This window comes from Solea senegalensis, linkage group LG16 (genome assembly GCF_019176455.1).
Source record: "Solea senegalensis isolate Sse05_10M linkage group LG16, IFAPA_SoseM_1, whole genome shotgun sequence".
Lineage (NCBI taxonomy): Eukaryota > Metazoa > Chordata > Actinopteri > Pleuronectiformes > Soleidae > Solea > Solea senegalensis.
In genome coordinates, this window is record NC_058036.1 from 906,301 (window position 1) to 928,971 (window position 22,671).

At 41.7% G+C, this 22,671-nt stretch overlaps 2 protein-coding genes and 1 long non-coding RNA gene across 5 annotated transcripts in view; all 3 read right to left on the reverse strand.

Moving 5' to 3' along the window:
* Positions 1-6,857: 6,857 nt before the first annotated feature.
* LOC122783354 lies at positions 6,858-9,652 on the reverse strand. 2 transcript variants are annotated; one of them, XM_044048104.1, is made up of 3 exons: positions 8,992-9,652; positions 8,054-8,171; positions 6,858-7,804 (listed from the first exon to the last, which is right to left on the reverse strand). In XM_044048104.1, exons 1-3 carry the CDS (start codon positions 9,138-9,140, stop codon positions 7,334-7,336), a joined length of 738 nt encoding a protein of 245 aa, XP_043904039.1. In that variant the 5' UTR covers positions 9,141-9,652; the 3' UTR covers positions 6,858-7,333. The 2 variants fall into 2 exon arrangements, with proteins under 2 accessions (XP_043904039.1, XP_043904038.1); XM_044048103.1 differs by having other exon boundaries at positions 8,054-8,174.
* A 2,503-nt stretch (positions 9,653-12,155) lies between these two features.
* On the reverse strand, positions 12,156-16,022 carry LOC122783355. The gene is made up of 2 exons (XR_006362038.1): positions 15,217-16,022; positions 12,156-13,179 (listed from the first exon to the last, which is right to left on the reverse strand). It is a non-coding gene; the product is annotated as an uncharacterized LOC122783355 (long non-coding RNA).
* An 87-nt stretch (positions 16,023-16,109) lies between these two features.
* Positions 16,110-22,671, reverse strand: part of syt16 (synaptotagmin XVI) — a 15,315-nt gene continuing 8,753 nt past the window's right edge. For both annotated transcript variants that reach the window (XM_044048094.1, XM_044048093.1), the window contains exons 3-7: positions 19,375-19,605; positions 18,185-18,510; positions 17,152-17,613; positions 16,779-16,968; positions 16,110-16,695 (exon numbers count right to left, since the gene is read on the reverse strand). In XM_044048094.1, coding sequence (XP_043904029.1) covers positions 16,382-16,695; positions 16,779-16,968; positions 17,152-17,613; positions 18,185-18,510; positions 19,375-19,605 — 1,523 coding nt within the window. In that variant the 3' untranslated portion in view covers positions 16,110-16,381. The remainder of the gene's footprint in view (positions 16,696-16,778; positions 16,969-17,151; positions 17,614-18,184; positions 18,511-19,374; positions 19,606-22,671) is intronic.

The following is a 22,671-nucleotide window of genomic DNA, read 5'->3' on the forward strand; positions in this document are numbered from 1 at the left end:
ACAACTGGAACAGACTTGAGGGTTCTTTGGTGGTCAAAAGTCACTGTGAACTTGACTAAAACTGTTGTCTTTCACTATATAAAAACGCTATAAACAACCATTTGATGAGTCGTCCTCACATCTGATCTACGATTTTACAGTTTGGTTCCCCTATGAAAATGGACAACTGGCTCTAGTAGCTGGTGATTCGCATCTGGCCTGTGAAGAGACTGATCAATGGCCGTTGCTGGGATTGTGTTCCTGCTTTTTTCAGCTGGGAAGTCTTCTCTTGTCTCTGGTTGGTTGGTTGGTTGATTGGTTGGAAGACGTCTCCTCTTGTCCTGTTCTGTGTCCTCTTGTCCTCTTATCGGAGTGTCCGCCTCTTTGAGCTAACTCTCCTTCCTGCAGCCCGATGAGCATTTTAAGCGGCGCGTCGTGAGGCGGCTTTTCTTGTCCCTCGACGTCCTTTAGGGGAAGCACTGACAGAGCGGACCCTTCGTCGACTGGCAGGACGAGCGGCGCGACTGGCTCTTGGCGTACTTCGGCGTTTGGCAGGACGCTTGGTCTTACGTGCTCTTCGTCTTTTGGCAGGACGAGCGACTCTTGATCTGGTGGCCCTTGCTTTTGCCATTTTTCAACAGGAATTTGCTTTGATTGGAGCTTTTGAGAAGGATCTTTGTAAGGATGTAGCCGTGGAATTGTCGTACAAGATTCCGAGGCTGGTTGGTTGTTAGTTGGTTAGTTGGTTAGAGGTGCAGTGTAAGTTTTTAAGGTTAAATCATTACAAAACCATGTTTTTTTTAAAAGGATGCCTTTAATGTAATATGTTACATCATAGATGATGTAAGGAACATGATGTCATCTAATGGGTGTCGCAGGTTTTTTAGGCAACGGCGACCATATTTTGGACGAGAGGGTGGATCTGAGGAAGTGAGAGGGATAGAGTCGACCAATGAGTGATGGCGAGACGAAGATTCATGAAGCCTTGAAACTTTCCATCTAGTTGGTTCACTCATGGGCCAAAGCTTCATGGTGCGTCACTTGCTCTACTGTGCCATCAAGTGGACAATAAATGTAAAACAAACGAGTGATTGTAATGACACCTGACCACATGGCTTTGAATGAAATAAATGATGTTTGCAATGACAAGACATTAAGAATTTATAATGTGGTGTCTGTCTATGTTATCAAAAGGGAAAGTGGAAACAATTTGGGGAGAGGGCTGTGATGTGACTGCTTTATTTTTACTCAAAAATAACAACATTTCCACAGTGCTGGGCTTCAGGCAAAAAAAATGTTTTTTAGATGATTTTGCCTCCTTCCCGATACACTCGGGGCTTCTCCAGTCTTCCAGTGTTTAGTTCACCCAGGTACTTTTGGACCTCCACTATTGTGTCCGCAGGGACATTTTGGAGGTAATCCATTTGGTTTCCCTGTCCCTTATATTTTGAATCATATCCCATCCTTCTTGTGTTGTTGTACCCAATTCAACATGTGTCTGTGTTTGGTGGACGTGGCCGTTCTGTTATTCTGAATGAATGAGATGCTTCCATTTCCTTCTTGAGCACTTGATTTGAGGGAAACATCCCAGTTGTTCAGTTTGTCATCATTGTTTTACCCATGAAGCATTCCAGATTTATCCAACTGATCTAGAGAAATGCTAAGTCCCGTGCAAAGCCGACAAACTAATAACAAGAATGGCAAAAATCGCTCTAGGTCTCAAACTCAAAGTAAAGCTGGATTGAACAGGGACATATTTGCTTCCAATCAAGAATGACCTCTTCAGTTTCTACCAATACCCGTTGCATTATCTATCCAGACCGTTGGCACTGCACACACTGGTGCCCTTAGTACGTCACCTGCCAAGTTTGAAGCCTGTCAAGGAAAAACCATTCAACAGCTGTGCAATTTGCCAAATACATTTAGGTTTGTCAGTGAAAACACAAACACTTAAATAAAGGTTCAAGTTTCATCAAATTACAGATGTTAGAAAACATGCTCCCAAAGTCACAGGCATGTTTAGTCTGTAGCTTGTTATTCTGAAAACACGAAACTCAGTTAATAACGTTTTCTTTCTCTTTATTATGCAATTCCATCAAAATATATTATTAATATTGTTTGTGTCCAAACTTAAAAAACATTCTTTAGAGTTTCTTCACATTTTGGTAAAATTGTTCACTCAGATTTAGCGTTAATATCTTGTCCTATGTTTTAATGAAGATAAACTGAACAGATTTGGTCGGTCCAAGGTCAAATAGTCAAAATATCAAGAAAACACAAGAAATTGCATTACATCTGGTACAAGACACTTGGACTAAATGAGATACCTTGATTTCTATAGGCGAGGTTAACGGTTATTTTAAAAAGGTGAGACGAAAACTGTAAAAAAATTAATTAATTTGATAACTGATGTCACGAGTCAAATTGTGTATGCTGTCAATGGCTGAATGCCCGCGAGGATGCTAATCTTAGTTTTCCTGCTACTGTCTGCTCTTGTCCTAGCTGGCTGTGGTATGTATTCGAACACGTGGTATGTGTTTGAAGGCTCACATGGACATGCTGGAAAATGTACTGTTCTGAATTCTGGGTTCTTTTAAAGGACCAGTATGTTCCTCTGCAGGATTTACATTTATTCTACTTCTTCCTGCTACTGTATTCTCATGTCTGTGGTTGGAAGAGGTTTAAATATCATCTGGCATCAATAGTTTCCTTTTCCTTTTCTTCTCTCACTTCCCTGTACTTATGCATTCTCCTCTGGTAGGACTTCTGTGTTTCACCGTAAGGGTTTCAAGTGATTCTAGATATTCTTGCTGTCCTGTTCTGTGTCCTCTTGTCCTCTTGTCGGAGTGTCCGCCTCTTTGAGCTAATTCCCCTTCCTGCAGCCCGATGAGCATTTTAAGCGGCGCGTCGTGAGGCGGCTTTTCTTGTCCCTCGACGTCCTTTAGGGGAAGCACTGACAGAGCGGACCCTTCGTCGACTGGCAGGACGAGCGGCGCGACTGGCTCTTGGCGTACTTCGGCGTTTGGCAGGACGCTTGGTCTTACGTGCTCTTCGCCTTTTGGCAGGACGAGCGACTCTTGATCTGGTGGCCCTTGCTTTTGCCATTTTTTGTCAAGAATTTGGTTTGTTTGGAGTTTTGAGACGGATTTCTTTAAGGATGTAGCTGTGGAATTGTTGTCGTACAAGATTCCCAGGTTGGTTAGTTGGTTAGTTAGTTAGTTAGAGGTGCAGTGTAAGTTTTTAAGGTTAAATCATTACAAAACCAAGTTTTTTTAAAAGCATGCCTTAGATGTAACATGTTACATCATAGATGATGTAAGGAACATGATGTCATCCACTGGTGTCACAGGTTTTTTTAGGCAACGGCGACCATATTTTGGACGAGAGGGTGGATCCGAGGAAGTGAGAGGGATAGAGTCGACCAATGAGTGATGCGAGACGAAGATTCATGAAGCCTTGAAGTTGTCCATCCAGTTGGTTCACACATGGGCCAAAGCTTCATGGTGCGTCACTTGCTCTACTGTGCCATCAAGTGGACAATAAATGTAAAACAGGCAGAGTCATTGTCAATGACACGATTGGTAGTGGTATTTATTGAAAGTTGGCATTGAAATCTGTACTCTTCTGGATTCTGGGTTCTCTCAAAGGGTGTGTTTCAATCTAGTCTATTTTTTCCTGTCACTGCCTTCTCGTGTCTGCGGTTAGTTGGTTGGTGGTGGCATTTACTGACAGTAGTTGAAGTCTGTACTATGGAGGACCGACGCATCTGCCTCTCACATGACATTGTGATGACTTTAACTTTGGCGTTTAGGGGACGCACTGATCCTGCGTCGCTTGGCAGGGAGAGGGCCAGGAGTGAGGCTTCGCTGTCTGATGGCAGCACCCGATCTTCTCGGACTTCGACCGCGTTGAGGAGAAGAACTGACGGGACTCCCCTGTTGTCGTTTGATATTGCGGCGACTTGGGCTTTGAGGGGAAGCACTGAGCCTTGATCTCTGACCACGTCGAGGAGAACCACTGTAGGGGCTTCCCCGTCGACCTTTGACAGAACGAGCGGCAGGAGGGTCGCTCTGCAGACGGGAGCTCTGTCGAGTCGAGTACGAATGAGACGCCACCTCTGTGGTGCTACTCTGTCGGCCTGGAAGAGCAGGATCGACAAAGCGTAACTTTCGCCGTTTGGCAGAGCGAGAAGCTCGAGAGACACTCCGCAGGCTGGAGGGCTTCTTCAATCGGACGTTTCTTGATCGGCTCGTTTTTCTGCTTTGATTTGGATTCGCCATGATACCGCGACGTTAGATTCTGTCGTTTACGATGCTCAAGATGAGTTTTGAGGCTTCACAAAGAACATCAAAGAACTTTTAAAGATACATTTGCAGTAAAATGTGACATCACTGACAACATCACAACTGTTTTGCAGCAACCCCCCGTGATGTCACTGTGTGATGCTGCTCCTCACAGTTTCAACATCTTCAACACACCCCTTGAAGATTGAGAATTTTGAAATCCCGAGCTGACTGTCCTTCAACGCCGTCCCAAGACCTGCCCACATGTGCTAAGTCATTTTAAGTGTCTTGTTTTGGACGAGACCATGTTAGGTGGAGATTACTGAGAACACAAGGACCTTAACCACACATAAACTCTTCTGTACAATTGTTGATGAAACGTAGCTGTCAGTAAAGAAAGCCAAGCTCAGAGTTTGTTTGGATTCAAAAGACTCTTAGAGACATTTGCAGTGTTCACCTGTGAGTCAGGTTCTTACCTCCAGAAGCACATGTCATCAACCAGGTTTGGCTCATTCACCACGACACTACACACCAAGGGGGTGTGTTCAAAGCAGGAGGAAGTTGCAGCTGATTGGGTCCTGGTAAGGAACAGGTAAAGCGACTGATTGGCTGTACAGGTTAACAGCTGGAGGAGAAAATACCCAATGGTGGGCCAACCAAAACCTATACCAGAGCTGTCCAAGTCCACAGTGCACACACTGGTGCCCTTAGTAGGCCACCTTCCAAGTTTGAAGCAAACTCTCACTCTCCCACACCAAAGCCCATAGAGAAAATCAGTGATTTTAACATCACACACACACACAGGGGTTTTTGATCCACTGCTGCCTCCATCAGTAACTTCAAATGTCTTATTTTGTCAATTCGGCATTTGAAAACCTTCGTTCGGATTGACCTCAGTGACACAAAGTGACCACACGAGGCAGCAGTACACCAGCAGCTCCTGTGTCCCTGTGAGCTTAAATCGATGATTTTCTCTGTGGACTTTGGTGTGGGAGAGTAAACAGTTAAAAACTTCACTAACCTCTTGGAAAACCGCTATTAAAAGTCAGGTCATATAAACATACATTAAACATTGTAATTTTGCATACTTTATTTGATAATCAATCACCTTGAAAAAAAAAGTGAAATTGCCTTTTTTCTGTTCCCAAAATAGATATTTTAAATATGGAATATGCAACTTCATCAAAATATAAACTCTTAATTTAAAATAACAAGAATCTTTTGAATAATTTCCTTCATATTGTCGATGTGTTGTTGTTTTTTTTACATTTGTCACTGTGATTGTTATCAGGATGCACATTTTTCAAAATTCAAACGCTGAGACAAACACTGGAGACACAAACACTGACAAGGGCTGAATCATGAATCGTCCTCACCACACTCACGTTGTACCACGCACATTTACAAAAGAATCTTCTGACAATTTAGCAAAAACTCAGCCACCACCCGTCATTTTAACATAGGAAAATCTGAAATATTAACTTTTCAAGAACAAATTCTTCACAGAACAATATTTGGTAGCAGAGAAATACCTGAAAATGAGACAAGGTGTCATTTTCTTTTTTTTTATATAGACAAAAAAACATAATATTAATCATTTTATCCCAGAAAAATATAATTTTCAACAACTCTTTACTTTAACCTGCGCTATCAAGCACCGATAGATTTAACTTTAATTCATTTTAATGTAATTTCTTGTTGAGAGATATATTTTTTATTTTCACACCTGTATTTGAGAACTGTTATCAAATATATCAATAAATACTCTAAAACCACATGATGTGATGTTTCCACCAGCAGAGGGCAGCAAAGTGTTGCAGAAATCAAAATAACTCTGGACATTAAAACACAAGAGCACAAAAAAACAGTCATCGCACAGGCGTCAAAGCACCGGGGCGGGGGTGGGGGTGGGGGTCAACAGAGTCCGGCGAATGTTACATAAAAGAATGTTTTTCCGTAAAGCACACGACGTAAAGTCAAAGCATTTCAGCGCATATTCTCCACGCAGAGGCTCGTGTGCGTCCAAAGTCACTGACAGATCCCTGAATATGCTCACCGGTCACATGAGCAACACGTACAACAAAAGCACGACAGCAAAAAAAACCAGCAAAAAATAGAAAATAGACATTTCTGCTCCGAGTCTCTCACATGAGGGAACGTTAAAGGGGCAGTTCTGGGTTTTTGAAGTGTGGTTATATGAGGTTTTAGACCATGGTCGACATGGCTGCTGCTGTCAGGCACAATTGGGGGAGAGAAAAAAAAACTGATTTTAGCCACTTTATAAAAAGACTCACCTGCTGAAGTCTATGACATCTTAAGCGCGTGTGCACTGCTTTTTCTTTTTGTATGAGAGGGATTTCCAGTGAGAAACTGAGGTTTGTAAACCACTCACTCTCCCACACCAAACCTCATAGAGAAAATCAGCGATTTAAGCTCATGGGAACACAGCAGCTGCTGGTCTACTGCTGCCTCGTGTGGTCACTTTGTGTCACTGAGGTCAATCTGAATGAATGTCCAATTGACAAAATAAGACATTTGAACTTAGTGATGGAGGCAGCAGTGGATCAACAACTCCTGTGTGTGTGTGTGTGTGTGATGTTAAAATCACTGATTTTCTCTATGGGCTTTGGTGCAGTTTTTCAAACTTTCGTTTCTAGCCAGAAAACTATAATAAAGACATCTATGATGTCATAGACTGTGAGGTAAGCCTTGAGTGAAGTGACAAAAATCAGCCATGTTTAAATACTTCATGCACACACACTTTAAAAATCCAAGACTGTCCCTTTAGAATGGCAGTGAAGCTGCTGCGGCAGAGTTTGACATCAGCATCAGACGCCCTGTCCATCCTGAGGCACAACAACAATCAGGGGTTCCTCCTCTTCTTTTTTTTTTTCCTTTTTTTTTTCTCGGCCTCTCACATTCGCTGCTGCGTTTCAGTCGGTCGACCAGAGGGGGGCGACGTCGTCCCGCTGACGCGTGAACAAACGCGAGCTCCGCAGGTCTGTGGTGGTAACTGAGGGGAGATGATGCCTCTCTCCCAGCTCTGAGAACACAGGCGTGGCAGGTGGGAGTCAGCCGTTGTCGTCCAGGTCGTAGAGAAGGACCTGGTGGTTCCTCGGGCAGGAGCTCAGGCTGTACAGACATCCAGCAGCAGCAGCGGCAGCAGCAGCAGCAGCAGCAGCAGCAGCAGCAGCAGGGTAGCACGGCAGCAGCCGGTAACGCTGCAGCTCCTCCAGACCAAACGCAGGAGAGCAGCAGTCCGTCACCAGCACCTTCACTCTCTTCCTGTCCGGGTACATCAGCCTCCATTGCCCGCTCTCTCCTTCCTCCCCCATTTCTTCTTCTACCTCGTCCTCCTCCTCTACCTCATCCTCTTCTTCCTCCTCCTCAGCCCCCAGCTCCTCCTCCTCATGGTGGATCTTCCTCAGCAGGTTGTTGATGAGGACGGAGCGTCGCAGGTAGGCCTCGGGGTCGTCCAGGAACCTCAGCTTCTCCAGGGACAGCTTCAGGATGCAGCTGCGCTCCTCCTGCAGGATCAGGTGCTGCAGCAGAAAAACACATTTGAACCTGAGGTCATGTGATGGTCTGCAACAAAGCTGACACCTGTGAGCTAAAATCACTGATTTTCTCTTTACAAACTTCAGTTTCTGTCTCGCGGTGAGATAAAGACGTGACCGTGTTCTTAAGATATCGTATCATGTCCATTATGCTCAACAACAAATCATGTGAATGACTTTGACACTTCAGGTCTAAAGACAGGTGTCATGAGAAGAAGAACACAGGCTTCATACTCTTTGAAAATATCCACGTAGGCCTCTGTGTAAATCCTCCTCCTCCGCATATTTCCTCTTGAAGTAGGCAACTTTCGACGTTGTTGAATGGTTTGTTCTCTCTCTACCAGGGAGGCGGCTGCTGGAGGCGGGAAAACAGAGGTGAGACATGAGAAGAACAGCTGGCTTTACTCTAACAGCCTCAGCGTGGGATTTAAAGACATTAAAAAGGATTGTGCAGTCTTCATTTTCTTCAGTAAATGTGTTCATATGAGGAACTGACACACATTCAGCTCCATGACATGGTTGGATTTTCAGCCACTGAACAAAAGACTCACCTCATAAAATCTACGCCAGTTTAAGTCTACGACATCGTAAGAACAAGGTCACGTCTTTATCTCACTGTGAGACAGACTTTTCCAACAGGAAACTGAAGTTTGTAAACCACTCACTCTCCCACACCAAAGTCCATAGAGAAAATCAGTGATTTAAGCTCACAGGGACACAGGAGCTGCTGGTCTACTGCTGCCTCGTGTGGTCACTTTGTGTCACTGAGGTTAATCTGAACCAAGATTTTCAAACACAGAATTGACAAAATAAGACATTTGAACTTAGTGATGGAGGCAGCAGTGGATCAACTCCTGTGGATCAGCTCCTGTGTCCCTGTGAGCTAAAATCACTGATTTTCTCTATGAGGTTTGGTGTGGGAGGTGAGGCAGCACTGAATAAAAGTCAATTCAAACAAACACTCTAAAAAAGACTCAACTATCCCTTTAAAGACACTCAAAATTCTCTTATTTTGCTTTACATTAATTGCAAATGGTATCAAAAAAAATTAAAGTCACTTTCCACTTTTTTTTTGTGGCTCCATGAAAATAAAACAAGTCATTCGGGCCACTAGAGGTCACCGCTGGGCGATTGTTAACATTAAATATTGATTTTTAAAAACATCTGCTCACCTGCGGCTGCTGCTCCTCTTCCAACGCTTGGCTCTTGAGACTGGAGTTTGAATCAGTGAGTGTGAGTCAACCTGTGGCTCCACATCGCCCTCTGGCTCCTGCAGGGAGAAGACAGGTCCACTGAGACACGAGGAGGAAGACATCCACATTTAAACTGCCTGTTTCTTTTATTTCCTGTGTTTTATTTAAATCTTGGACGTCACGTCATATTTCTCGCGTTTCATATCCAAACATCGTTGGAAGAGGTCGCTGCTCACGCCAGTCTGAAGTCTGTCAACTGAACCGTCGGACAGATTATACCATTAAAAAACACGTTAATCTGGCTGGATCTGGCACAAAATGGCCACCCTCGTAAAGCAAGGCCCTCCCCTAAAGTTTGTATGAAAGGGTGATTTTAGGTTTTAACGTTAAAAGTTTTGTCTGTCTATAGAAAACGGCCGGCGTCATCAAACGACTCTCTTTGCTTGAAGTCAACACGCGTTCTTTTTTAGGAGTGTCATTCATTTACCACCACGGTTGCCACGGTAACCCGCATTCTCTTTCCACTCATTTCTCCACGTGAGACAAAAGGACACGTCACGTTAGTCACACTGGGGACTTTAATGTTTGACGGACACATGATGCTTTTATTCCTTTATTCTTAATCCTTTAATTACAAAAGTTACACATTCATTAATAATGTGAATAAAATAAAGTCATGTTTTTATCTCAGTATTTTATCCTTTAAAAAAAGAATCACTTTAAATTCAGTATGTCACGTAATACGTGTTAGTTAGTTAGTGTTAGTTAGTGTGAGTAGTTGTTAGTGTTGGTTAGTTAGTTAGTGCTGGTTAGTTAATGTTGGTTGTTGTTAGTGCAAGTGAGTTAGTAACTTAGTTAGGGCTAGCTAGTTAGTGTTGGTAAGGGTTAGTTAGTGTTAGTGTTGGTTAGTTGTTGTTGGTAAGGGTTAGTTAGTGTTGGTTAGTTACTGTGGGTAGTTTTTATTGTTAGCTAGTTAGTGTTGGCAAGGGTTAGTTAATGTTGGTTGTTGTTAGTGTTAGTTAGTGTTGGTTAGTTAGTGTGAGTAGTTGTTAGTTAGTGTTAATGTTGGTTAGTTAGTTAGTGCTGGTTAGTTAATGTTGGTTGTTGTTAGTGTAAGTGAGTTAGTAACTTAGTTAGTGTTGGTTAGTTGTTGTTGGTAAGGGTTAGTTAGTGTTAGTTGTTGTTAGTGTTGGTTAGTTAATGTTGGTTGTTGTTAGTGTAAGTGAGTTAGTAACTTAGTTAGTGTTGGTTAGTTGTTGTTGGTAAGGGTTAGTTATTGTTAGTGTTGGTTAGTTACTTTGGGTAGTTTTTAGTGTTAGCTAGTTAGCGTTGGTAAGGGTTAGTTAGTGTTACCGCAGATTGTTTTATCCCTGATTTCATGAATTAAATCCTTGAATCGTCGAGTCTTTCTCTGAAAGGCTCAGAGATCAAATCTGCTGTAGCTCAGGTTCATTCGTCGTCTAAGAGTTTGTGTGACATGAGAACACAACGACTTATCTTTAGTTATTATTTACCCTTAATTTAATCTTTGATTTGACATGATTTTTCTAAACTGTGTAGTTTATAATCTGCACTGTATTGTGTATATTTACACAATAGGAGAAATAAAACAAATCTGTACAGCATGTGTGACGTCCTGGTGACAGAGATAACAGACACACACACACACACACACACACACACACAGCTTTATCACAGTGAAACACTCTGAAGCTGCTGCAGTGACACACACACACACTCCCACACACGCACACACACGCACACACACTCCATGCGTGGGAAGTGTGTGTGTCCTGTTGCAGCAAATCCTTCCACTCAAACCATGAACAGCCTTAAATCTTTACATTCACACACACTAACGTAAAGTTTCCTTTCATACAAACATCTTTAGTGTCAGGATTTGCAGCTTTTTGCTTTGCAGAGTTTAACGTCAGAGGAGGATTTGACTCCCAGTGATTTCATAATTCACCTTAAAAATTGGAATAATCTCATTCATAATCTGTGCGATTCTCGGTTCGTTGGAATATTTGATGATCTTTGTACGTTACTTTCTATTTGAACACATTTTCTTCACCTCATGTAAAAAATAAACATCATTATATTTCTGCATTTACAGTTTAAAGTGTCACTTACCTGAGAATAATCCTGTCCCACAGCAGCTCAGTAATCCACGCTCTGTCTCTCTGTGTCTGTGCGTCCTCATGAACACGTCCTCTGTGGACACATGGACAGTGGACGACTGCGGCTCCTCCTCAAATATCTCCTTTACAGCAACAGGGAAAACAAGAGTCACGCTCTTATTGGCTGTGGAGGAGGCAGATGTTTCCTGTTGCTAGGAAACAGAGTCAGCGTGGTGATGATGACGAAGCTCCGCCCCCATTTTCCCTTTCACTGACCAACACTGTGTGTGTGTGTGTGTTTCATCTTTATAATTTATTTCTCTCCCAGATTTTAATCTGTTTTTTGTCTTTGTAGTTGTTTTGAATCTTTGTGATTTTTATCTTTGTAGTTTTTGCATCTTTGTGATTTTCATCTTTGTAGTTTTTGCATCTTTGTGATTTTTATCTTTGTAGTTGTTGCATCTTTGTGATTTTCATCTTTGTAGTTGTTGCATCTTTGTGATTTTCATCTTTGTAGTTGTTGCATCTTTGTGATTTTCATCTTTGTAGTTTTGCATCTTTGATTTTTTCTCTTTGTAGTTGTTGATTTTATCTTTTGTAGTTTTTGCATCTTTGTGATTTTATCTTTGTAGTTTTTGCATCTTTGTGTATATAGTTGTTGCATCTTTGTGATTTTCATCTTTGTAGTTGTTGCATCTTTGTCTCTGTCGATCCATTGTACATGTGTAGTTTCACGTCTGGAGTAGTTTTGAATCTTTGACTTTATCTGTAATACTTTCACATCTGTGTGTTTTTCTTGAACTTCGCAGTTGGGTTTTTTAATCTCAGTTTTGCATCTTTGTAGTTACGGTGTATCTTTGTGCATCACTGTGATGTTTGTATCTTGCATGTTTTTTGATACGTTGTCTTTGTATCTCTGTAGATGTTTCACCTCTCTCTCAGAAGAAACGTCTGAATGTGAGCAGAGATTAGGGACGGACAGAAAGACACGAGGAGGACAGAAGGACACGAGGAGGACAGATGGACGACAGAGCGACGCTCGGCAGGAATCCTCCGCCTCTTTATTGGCAACGACAAAATCTGGTACAAAAAAGTGCTTCAGTGGATTCAGTTTTTTGAAATTCAGCACATGCACGACCACGGCTGTGTGCGTGCGTGCGCGTGTGTGCGTGCGTGCGTGCGTGACACATCACAGGAGGATTATATGTCAACAAAGACCAAATATATAAAAACATGTGCTTATTTACAGTGTTCTGGTTTCAAATGTGTCGCAAAAGCTGAAAAATTAATTCAATAAATAAATAAAACACAAAACTATCACGTGAGAAAACTTTTGTTACAAAATAAACATTCACATTTCAGTGTTTGACGTCTCGACTTCTGCTGCGTTTCATTTTCTAGTCAGAACTCGGAATTTCCGAGGTCGCAGGTCATTCCTGTAAAATCTCAACTGGAACACGACTGGAACTCCCGGCTCTTGAGTTTCGATGTAAAATGGAAACGCAGCTTTCAGTACAGAACCTTGGTCAGGAGGTGATTAGCTTAGCTTAGCTTAGCATAAGACAGGGAGCACAGGCTCAACAATGAACACAAGTTACATTTTTGCTGATTTAACTAAAAACGTGTTAAGGTAAACGAGACAAAACTTGCTGTTTCACAAGTTTTAACTAGCTAAACTAAACTAAGCCAAGCTAATTGCCTCAAGATTCCACTTCACAACACAGGAAGACGAGGTTCGTGGCTGACCAATTAACACGCGTTCAACTATTAATCACAATTTGAAACAACGCAATTAACAAATCACAAAGAATTTAAATAATTTGTGGGATTACAGCAGATTTTTCAGCTAATTTTCTGAAACTGTTCCTTTAAAATGTCTCCACTGCTTCAACTGTCACATATTAAACATCAGCATCAGGGTTAGGGTTAAAAAAGAAATGAATGAATGAATGAATAAATAAAACTCAGAGACATGCAGTTCCCACGGCGACCACAATGACGAGGCTTCATGCAAACCACGATCCTTCCTTCGTCTCTGTCGGATAATCTGTAAATGTGACAGGCACTTCATCAGAGGAGCAAACGTCGCAACAAACGTCGCAACAAACGTCGCAACAAACGTCGCAAAAATAAACAATATAAACAACATTCTGTACAACGAGGCCTCGTGCATGACATATGTAAATATATCAACGCTTACGTGTGAATTATGACAAAGTTTCACTGGGGGTTAAAAAAAAATGTCCTCGTTTTAACAAAACAAAATCATATTTTAAATTGAACATAGATTAAAAGTTTGAATTTAAATCCTCAAACTCACCGTTTCAAATGTTTAATGGTTTTAACGTCTTATTCTTTATAATATAATAATAAAGTGGTGAGTTTAGGTGACCAACTAATTAAATCACAAATCATTTGAACTTAAACTTAAAGCTCACCTCCCTTAAGCTGGACTTAAGTCATTATTAAGATGGATTTAAGTCATTATTGAACTGGATTTAAGTCATTATTAAGGTGAAACTAAAGAAATTCAAGGAACATTTGGTTGATTCTTCTCTTGTGATTAGATCAATATTTGCTTCACCTCAGGTTCTTTTGTCACCTGACGCTTAAATCAACACTGCCCTGCTGCTGTGTGTTCTGTCATAAACACTGACCTTGTCAGGACCGGTAGTCCTCATGGAGACCAAAACCTGGTTCTAATGAGGCAGAACCTCCTTTCTTTCTGTGTGTGTGTGTGTGTGTGTGTGTGTGTAAAGTTGGTAAACAGAGATAGTCCCACTGCTACGAGGATGAGCTGCTGCCTCATGACAATGAAACATATTTAAAGATATTTTTAAACATGTTTAAAGATTTTTTTAAACATATTTAAAGATTTTTTTTTTAAAGATGTTTGAAGATATTTTTAAGGATATTTAAAGATATTTTTTAACATATTTAAGGTAATTTAAAGATATTTTTAAAGGTGTTTAAAGACTTTTTAAACATAATTAAAGATATTTTAAGGATATTTAAAGATATTTTTAAAGGTGTTTAAAGATATTTTTAAACATATTTAAAGATATTTTTAAATTTTTTTAAAGGTGTTTAAAGATATTTTTAAACATTTTTAAAGATGTTTAAAGATATTTTTAAGGATGTTTAAAGATATTTTTAAGGATATTTAAAGATATTTTTAAATTTTTTTAAAGGTGTTTAAAGATATTTTTAAACATTTTTAAAGATGTTTAAAGATATTTTTAAGGATGTTTAAAGATATTTTTAAGGATATTTAAAGATATTTTTAAACATATTTAAAGATATTTTTAAGGATATTTAAAGATATTTTTAAAGGTGTTTAAAGATATTTTTAAACATATTTAAAGATTCACAGATTCACATGGCTGCCATTTCAAACACCATGGCAGACTCGATGTCTCGGATCCTTAATGGTCTTTACACACAGAGACAATTTTATGAAGTAAAGATGGCAAAATAAATAATAAACAGTGGGTTTGGGTTCATCTTGTGGTGATAGATAAACAATGTCTTGTTACTGGTTGAAGTTTGGCACAAAATGGTGCTCGTCAAGACCAAGCCTGAAGTGGATCCTGCTTTTGTTTTTGAATTCAAGGAAAAACTAAAGTCTGCTGCTGAACAAAAGACTCACGTCACAGAAATCTATGTGAGATTAAGTCTACGACAGTTTAAGAACGTGTTGACGTCTTTATCTCACAGTGAGACAGACTTTTCCAACAGGAAACTGACTCACTCTCCCACACCAAAGCCCAGACAGGAGCTGCTGGTCCTCTGCTGCCTCGTGTGGTCACTAAAATCAGACATTTGAACTTAGTGATGGAGGCAGCAGTGGATCAACACCTCCTGTGTGTGTGTGTGTGTGTGTGTGTGTGATGTTAAAATCACTGATGTTCTCCATGGGCTTTGGTGTGTGAGAGTGAGTGGTTTAAAAAAAACGACAAAAACGTCTTTAACTTTTGGAAAAAACATAAGGCAACATCAGATTATATATGTACAGTACATATATATATATACATATAGACACATATATGTATGCAAAATAAAAAGAAGTTAAGCATTTACTTACTTTTGTCTCTTAAATGAAGATTTTTGATTTTATTGCCTGTGTTGTTTGTGAAGTCAGGACTGCACAGCCAGGTGTGTCACGTGACCTGAAAACACCTGAGTCACTGATTAAGAGGTGTGGCCTGATGATTGGCTTCTAACAGGGAGGGGTCGGGGGATGTGCCATCTTTGTCACACCTGTGGATCTGTGTGATGTAAACAAGAAACGCAGGAGTGGGTCTCAGTGGATCAGTGAGTGACTGTCACTGTCTCACCGTTAACGTCTCAATGTTTCTTTTGCTGCTCATTAGGCACATTTCACATTTATCATGTCATTTCCTCAAGTTTGTGTACGATTAATAAGCTGCGTCTGTTATTTGTTTTGAGCAAATGCACAATGACGCGAGGCAGCCGCCATGCACATGCACACAGGTCGTTTGAAGCACGTCGCTCTGTGACAAGCTGTGATCATTCAGCCGCTCAACAACATTTTAAATATGTCTGGAATCCCCTGAACTTCCTGTTTCCTGTCTGCGTCGGTTTGACTGAACAGCCAGATTTAAAAACATCACACGCAACTTAGCACAACTTCTTTTTACCCAGTCCTCACCTTTGACCTTTAATTAAACCACAGCTTCTGTCCCACAGGACAAAGTCTCAGACCGTGTTTGAGGCTGATGGACGTCCTGAGTGATCATTCTACTGCAAATAAAACTCAAGATGAATGTGACAGGAAAAGAGCAATAAAACAGAGTATTTACTGACATGCCATCTGGGAACATGTTCACGTCTTTATCTCACTGTGAGACAGACTTTTATAAACCACTCACTCTCCCACACCAAAGCCCACAGAGAACATCAGTGATTGTAGCTCACAGGGACACAGGAGCTGCTGGTCCACTGCTGACACAGCCTGTGTTGTAAAATCGCTGATTTTCTGGATGGGGTTTGGTGTGGGAGAGCGAGCTTTGTTTGCCGTCACGTGACAAGATAAAGCCGACAAATGACTGTTCAACAACAGATGTGAACGTCCATCAGCCTCCAGGAGCAGGTGAGTTTGTCCTCCGTGTCTCCAGGTTTGGACAGACGTGAGGTCAAGGCAGTGGTTTCCTGTCCTCAGTCCTTTTCCTTTTAAAGTTCAGAACATAAGAAGATAAAAAACAATGAACCCTGAGGGTGAGGCAGCGTCAGGCCTCCAGCAGGACGTGCCAGCGGCAGACCTGCTGCCCTCCAGCCTCCTTCATGTCCTGCCAGTGGAGCTGCTCCTCCTCGCCGCTGCTGTTCTGACCCAGAGCGATCCAGCCCACCATCTCTTTGCGCTTCATGCTGCGCCGCGTGTAGATGGAGACCAGCAGCGTGACGTCCGACAGCTGGAACAGCGCCACCTGGAAGACGAAGGTCTCTTTGTAGATGGGGTTGGGTTGTCCGCGTCGCACCGACGTCTTGCACCGGGAGATCTCCTGCCCGACCGAGTTCAGCAGAGTCAGGCGGCCGTAGGTGTCTGGACCAGAGGAGAGGAGGTCATTGTGTGTAGAACATGTTTTGTGTTTGCTGAGTGGGAGTGAGGTGTGAGTGTCTGCACACCTGGTGGTCTGTTGATGGCCAGGTTCCTGAAGTGACTCCCCTTGACCAGCTCCACAGACATGCGTCCCGTGGTGGCGTTGTAGGAGAGACCCATCAGCAGCTCGGGGACGCCGCCGTGGGTCAGAGACTGAGTGGACGAGACGCTGTCACTCTGAGACACGGGGGACACGCTCAGCTCTGACTCCACGCACTGAGGAGACACAGGGAGCGACATTTAAAACCTGTTCAGACACTGGTTTTATGTGATTTAATGCTCACTGTAATTCATTTGGGAGCCACTGGAGGTTTTAAGTCTATGACATCTACGCAACATGTTTCACGTCTTTATTTCACTGTGAGACAGACTTTTCCAACAGGAAACTGTTACGATCACCTTCAGGTTACTGCGAGGCTCCAGGATCAGCGTGGTTTCCGTGGTCCCGCCCTTCGGGTCGACTCCCTCTAACCGCAGCATCTTCTCCCCCATCATCCTCTCGCGGGACATTCTGCCACCGATGGCGTACAGCCTGAACCTGATGGCCGACGCGGCGAGGTCCGGCGGCTCCAGGCGCGTGAAGCGGAAGGTCTCGTTGAAGAGCGGCTGCGAGCCTCTCTGCACCGACGTCTTGTGCCGCTGCTTCTTGGAGGGAAGCAGGACCATGTGGATCTGCCAGCAGTCCATGCCGCTGCGGGCCTTGTCGGGGATGTCCCGCGCCGTCACCACGGTCACCAGCAGCTTCTCCGTGTTGGGACGGTAATCCAGAGAGAGCACCAGGTGTCCGCACGTGGAGATGGGCGGTCCCAGGGCGGAGGGGGCCGGCTGAGACGAGACCTCACCCTGGGGAGGCTGCTCCTGCTGAGGAGGACGCACGTGGATTCAATTAAAGCCACAATATGTAACGTTTGGAATTATAAGTCGATCTTGGAATATTTAAGTCGAAGTTTGGAATTATAAATCGATTTTGGAATATTTAAGAATGTATTTATTTATTTGGAATTATAAGTATTATAATAGAAAAGCAAGAATGGGATGGAGAGATCCATATGTTTAAATTCTACCCACGTCTTTTGTCTTATTCAATGTTTGAAAAAAATTCTAAACCAAAGGTATTGAAATTATATAAATGATATTTGTTCAGATTTTCCACTTTTTCTTTCCACCAGTGTTTGTTTTAGCTCACTGGAGTATTATTAGCAGCAGCTTTAGCATTAGCGTTGTTATATAACTGTATATATAAACCTCTGCAACATGGAGCTTGTGATGTAACCTCATTGTGTGTGTGTGTGTGTGTGTGTGTGTGGGAGGTGTTCACTGCACAGATTGCTCTCTATTCCAAACTGTGGTTTGGTGAGTAAAACATTCTATAGTCCTGCTCACCCACACATCCACACACACACACAGACAGTTTAAAGTCGTGCTGCAGTACCTCGGGGCTCCAGGTGGAGGAGCTGTCTGTGGGGTTGTTCTGGTCATGATCCTGCGCACCCTGCTCCGTGTCCTCGCTGCCGTCGGCGGCCTGGCGCCGCATGCTCGGTGTGGGACTGTCCCTGACGGCCAGCGAGAACTCGGGCACCGCGGTTTGGACCTGCGAGGCGACAGACTCCGCCCTGATAGACTCCGCCCTGACAGACTCAGCCCTGACAGACTCAGCCCTGACAGACTCTGCCCTGACAGACTCCGCCCTCTCACTTTCCAGCACCGTCACCGCGGACAGCGGGTCCTGGAAACCCGGCTGGTTCTGAGCCTCCATCTCTGCAGAGGGAAGGAAAGTCAGCATGAGCGACCTCTGCTAGTGGGTGCAGAAGGACAGATGACTGAGTGAGGACAGTCAGGAGACGTGTCCCACATAAGACTCACGTACGTCAGTTTAAGTCTATGATATCTTTAAGAACATGTTCACGTCTTTATGTCACTGTGAGACAGACTTTTCCAACAGGAAACTGAAGTTTGTAAACCACTCACTCTCCCACACCAAAGCCCATAGAGAAAACCAGTGATTTTAACATCACACACACACACACACGAAGCATCAGCAGCAGCAGCAGCAGCAGCAGCAGCAGCAGCAGCAGCAGCAGTAAGAACAGGTCGTACCTAACTCCAAACTAAAGCAATTATCTCCACTTCATCGTCATTAAGCTGCTTCTGACTGTTACATTGAAGGCTGCTGCACAGAGCGTTCGTTGCCATGGCAACAAGCTGAGATGACTCACCAGTGGCTACGTGTGTGTGTTGTGCCGTGTACATTTGTATTCATAGATAATACTGTATATATAAATACTTTCCTTCAGAGACTCAGTGACCTGGACCAAAAAAAATAATGTCAACAACTCATTTTAAATGAAGTAACCACTTCACCATTGTATCCTCCCACCGTCCAATCAGAGCGCAGGTTACATCCACATCTGCTCAGAAATATGTTTTCAAGTAAATACAAGCAATAATATCAGACAGACAGATTTGCATGTATTCATGCTGCACTGATTTTTCAGCTTCTTAAATGTGGTCTTAAAGGGTTTCTACCTCACCTGTTATGTGTTCTATTTAATTTATATTATTATTTTTATGTAAAACAATGAAATCATTGAGGTGTGGTTGTAGGTTAGTGAAATGCTCCACCTTCACAGTCCGACGGCTCCGTGCTTCCCTCCTCCTGGTCCGACAGTCGGGTGAATTTGTGCCGTTGACCCAGCGACAGCTGAGCCGTCTGGGCCTTCTTTTCCCCGCCGCTCTTCGCCGCACCACCACGGAAACTCTGCGAGCGCGACACTGACATCTCAAACTGCTTCAGGACCTCGTCCTCGCTGTCCGATGAGCTGACGTCCTCGTCCTCGCCGCCGTAACTGTTCACTGCAGCGAGACACGATAAAACACAGGGAAACACGAGAGTGAGCCGGACGGTGGGAGACGAAGAACTTGCTCCTCACTTTAGTAGTCTTAATTAAAGTTAAGAAACATTTGTTCAATACTTGATCTTTGACCTTGTGTTGAATATTGGACAAATTAAAGAAAACTGAAGGGAAAAATGTGACGAATCAAACATAAAAACAGAGAAACGTTGTGTATATGCAGATGACACACAACTGTTTATTACTCTATTCCAAATTCCCTGTAAGTATATTAACCTTATAATAAATAACTATTCTAACTGCGATAAACACAAATAATAGATTATAGTGACAAATGGAATTGGAAGTGTAATTTAAATTAAATTAAATGAATTAACATCCAGGACAAATAAACTGATTCATTCTTTGATTTAAACGTCTTTAAAGATGATAAAACAGTTCTTTTGGTATATTGTTCTTATTTTATCATACATTACTCTCTATTCTATTTGAATGTCAATGTTTTTTAAAAGGTGTTTAAATATGCCACTGATGGATGTTGACATCATGTTACAGTGAATGATTTTCTCCGGGAAACCTTGCTACAATTTTTATAGATTTATATAACCTGATGAATGAACTCATTGTGAATGTAATGACACGGTCATTAGAGCTTCTGAAGCCTTTATTTATGTTCTATAAAGAGTTTAACAGCTGATGGCAGGTACGTTAAAGTCGCTTCACGGGAAAAACACTGCTACCATACTTCCCCCTCCTCTGTGTGTGTGTGTGTGTGTGTGTGTGTGGGAGAGTCACTTCACTCACAGAGTAATTTCACCATAATTGGATAGAAACAGCTGAATAAATGACACGGTGAAGGGGCTTAGATGTTGCTGATGGGTGGGTTTGGGGGGGGTGGGCGGGGGTTGTGGACTCAGTTCTGTACTTGAGCGATCGCCATGGTAACCTACAGAACAGGAAGCCGCTCTTTTGTGTGGGTGAGTGACAGCTGATTTGATCTGTTAACTTCAATATTCCGATGCAATTCATACACGATGTTTCTCTCTCTTTCTCTGAGTCTACAATACACACTGTATTTTATGAGTGCATTTTGTACATAAAATATAATCCCGTCTGAATTTAGCTTCTGAAAATTTCTTCAGCACCCCACACACACACACACACACAAACAGTTAATTAGTTTCCATCCCATAATATATGCAAATTGGATTTATTTTTTTAGGTGGGGATTATGTGTTGTTGTCATGTTGTAAATAAATTGCTGCCATAGAAACATTATGTATCAATGGACTTTTTCCAGTTTTTGATTTATTTTTTTTCAAGCAAAAAACTCGGACTACAACAAATAATCCATTATGTCCAATACTTGATCTTTGACCTTGTGTTGAATATTGGACAAAAAACTGAAGGGAAAAATGTGACAAATCAAACATAAAAACAGAGAAACTTTGTGTATATGCAGATGACACACAGCTGTTTATTACTCTATTCCAAATTCCCTTTATGTACATTAACCTTACAATAAATAACTATTCTAACTGTGATAAACACACATTATAGATTGTGACAAATAGAATTTGAAGTGTAATTAAATTAAAAGTCTAATTATTATAATATAATAAAATGATATCAATAAATAAGAATATGTTGTTTTGTTTTTTGACTTTGCCCTTTTTTTATTCCATATCTTCACATCTCGATGGTCAAGTTTGTACATAGTCTGTTTACTTGTGTGTAAAACAACAGCCGTGCTTATAAATAATAAAACTGTGTTTTAGATGCTAAAATATCTGAAATAACAACTGTTGTTGTTCTATGTAAGTTTAAATGACGTGAGACAAATTTCTGACAATAAAATCTCATCTTATTTCATCATACCTTTGATTATTCTTGTATTTTCTAACGCTCCTTTTTAATATCTGAATAAAATGACGTCATTAAATGATGTATTGTTGGTCAAATATGCAGATAAACTGTTTACTTGTGTGTAAATATACATATAAATATGTACTTTACATGTTGTTTTTGCACGAAACACCTTTTATTTATCTTTCTCTAACCCGAGTTCATGACCTCGCAGCTAAACCGTTCACTCAAAGGGGTTCACACTTTCTGAGCACTTTAAAGTTCTACAGAATAAACCTTCAAATGATTTGTTTTAATATAAAACGTGACACAATAACATTTCCAGCACCGTAGTGTACGTGAAGAACCAGTCCTGAGGTGTCAAAGGTATATTTGACCAGATAAAGTTCTAAAAATCGGCTTTTTCCTTAAACATAACGATGAATTAAAGAAGTGTAACAGACAGTTTTCGAGTTTGAAACCCTACCTTTGTCCCGTGAAGCTTCGGCAGCTTTTTGAGCAGCGAGTTTTATCATTTTATGGAGCGACTTCAAACAGGACGTGATGTTTGTTCAGGGAAGTGACTGGAAATACCAGAGACTCCACCTGCTGCAGGTGAGGAAACCAGCTCAGTGTTTGCTCAGTGCCTCCTGACTCACAGTCGCCCCCTGGATTTAGAACCTCCTCCTCCGCCTTCTGCTGCACATTCTTTTATTTATTTCTTTTTAAGTTTTCTCTTTCACTCTGCTGACAAAAGCAGAATTTGATGATGTACAAAAATAAACTTATGCTTACTGAGTTTAGTGAGTGCACGTGAGCTGAAGAGGAAAAATGTTTCTTTTTTGAGAACGTTAACGAACGAGTTCATAAAACAGCAACAACACGTCCAGTTTTACAGATTTAGAGAGAAACTGATTCAATAATGTCCTGGATGATTATATAATGTTACATATAACATTCAACATGTATAAGAATATAAATGTATAATGACGATAGACGTGATTTAATTTAGTTAATTTGTCCTGGAAGTTGTTGTTGTTGTTTTCATGTGTCGTTACTGGACAATGTTTCGACTAATTCAGGATGTATTTTTGTGCTTAATATTTCTCTGAACACCTCAGTGGAGCTGTATCCCGCGTTGCCATGGAAACAAGTTACTGTATCCGTAGACGCCCTCTTTTTCCCTGAGTTCTTATAATATTATAGTTAACAAAATATTTAC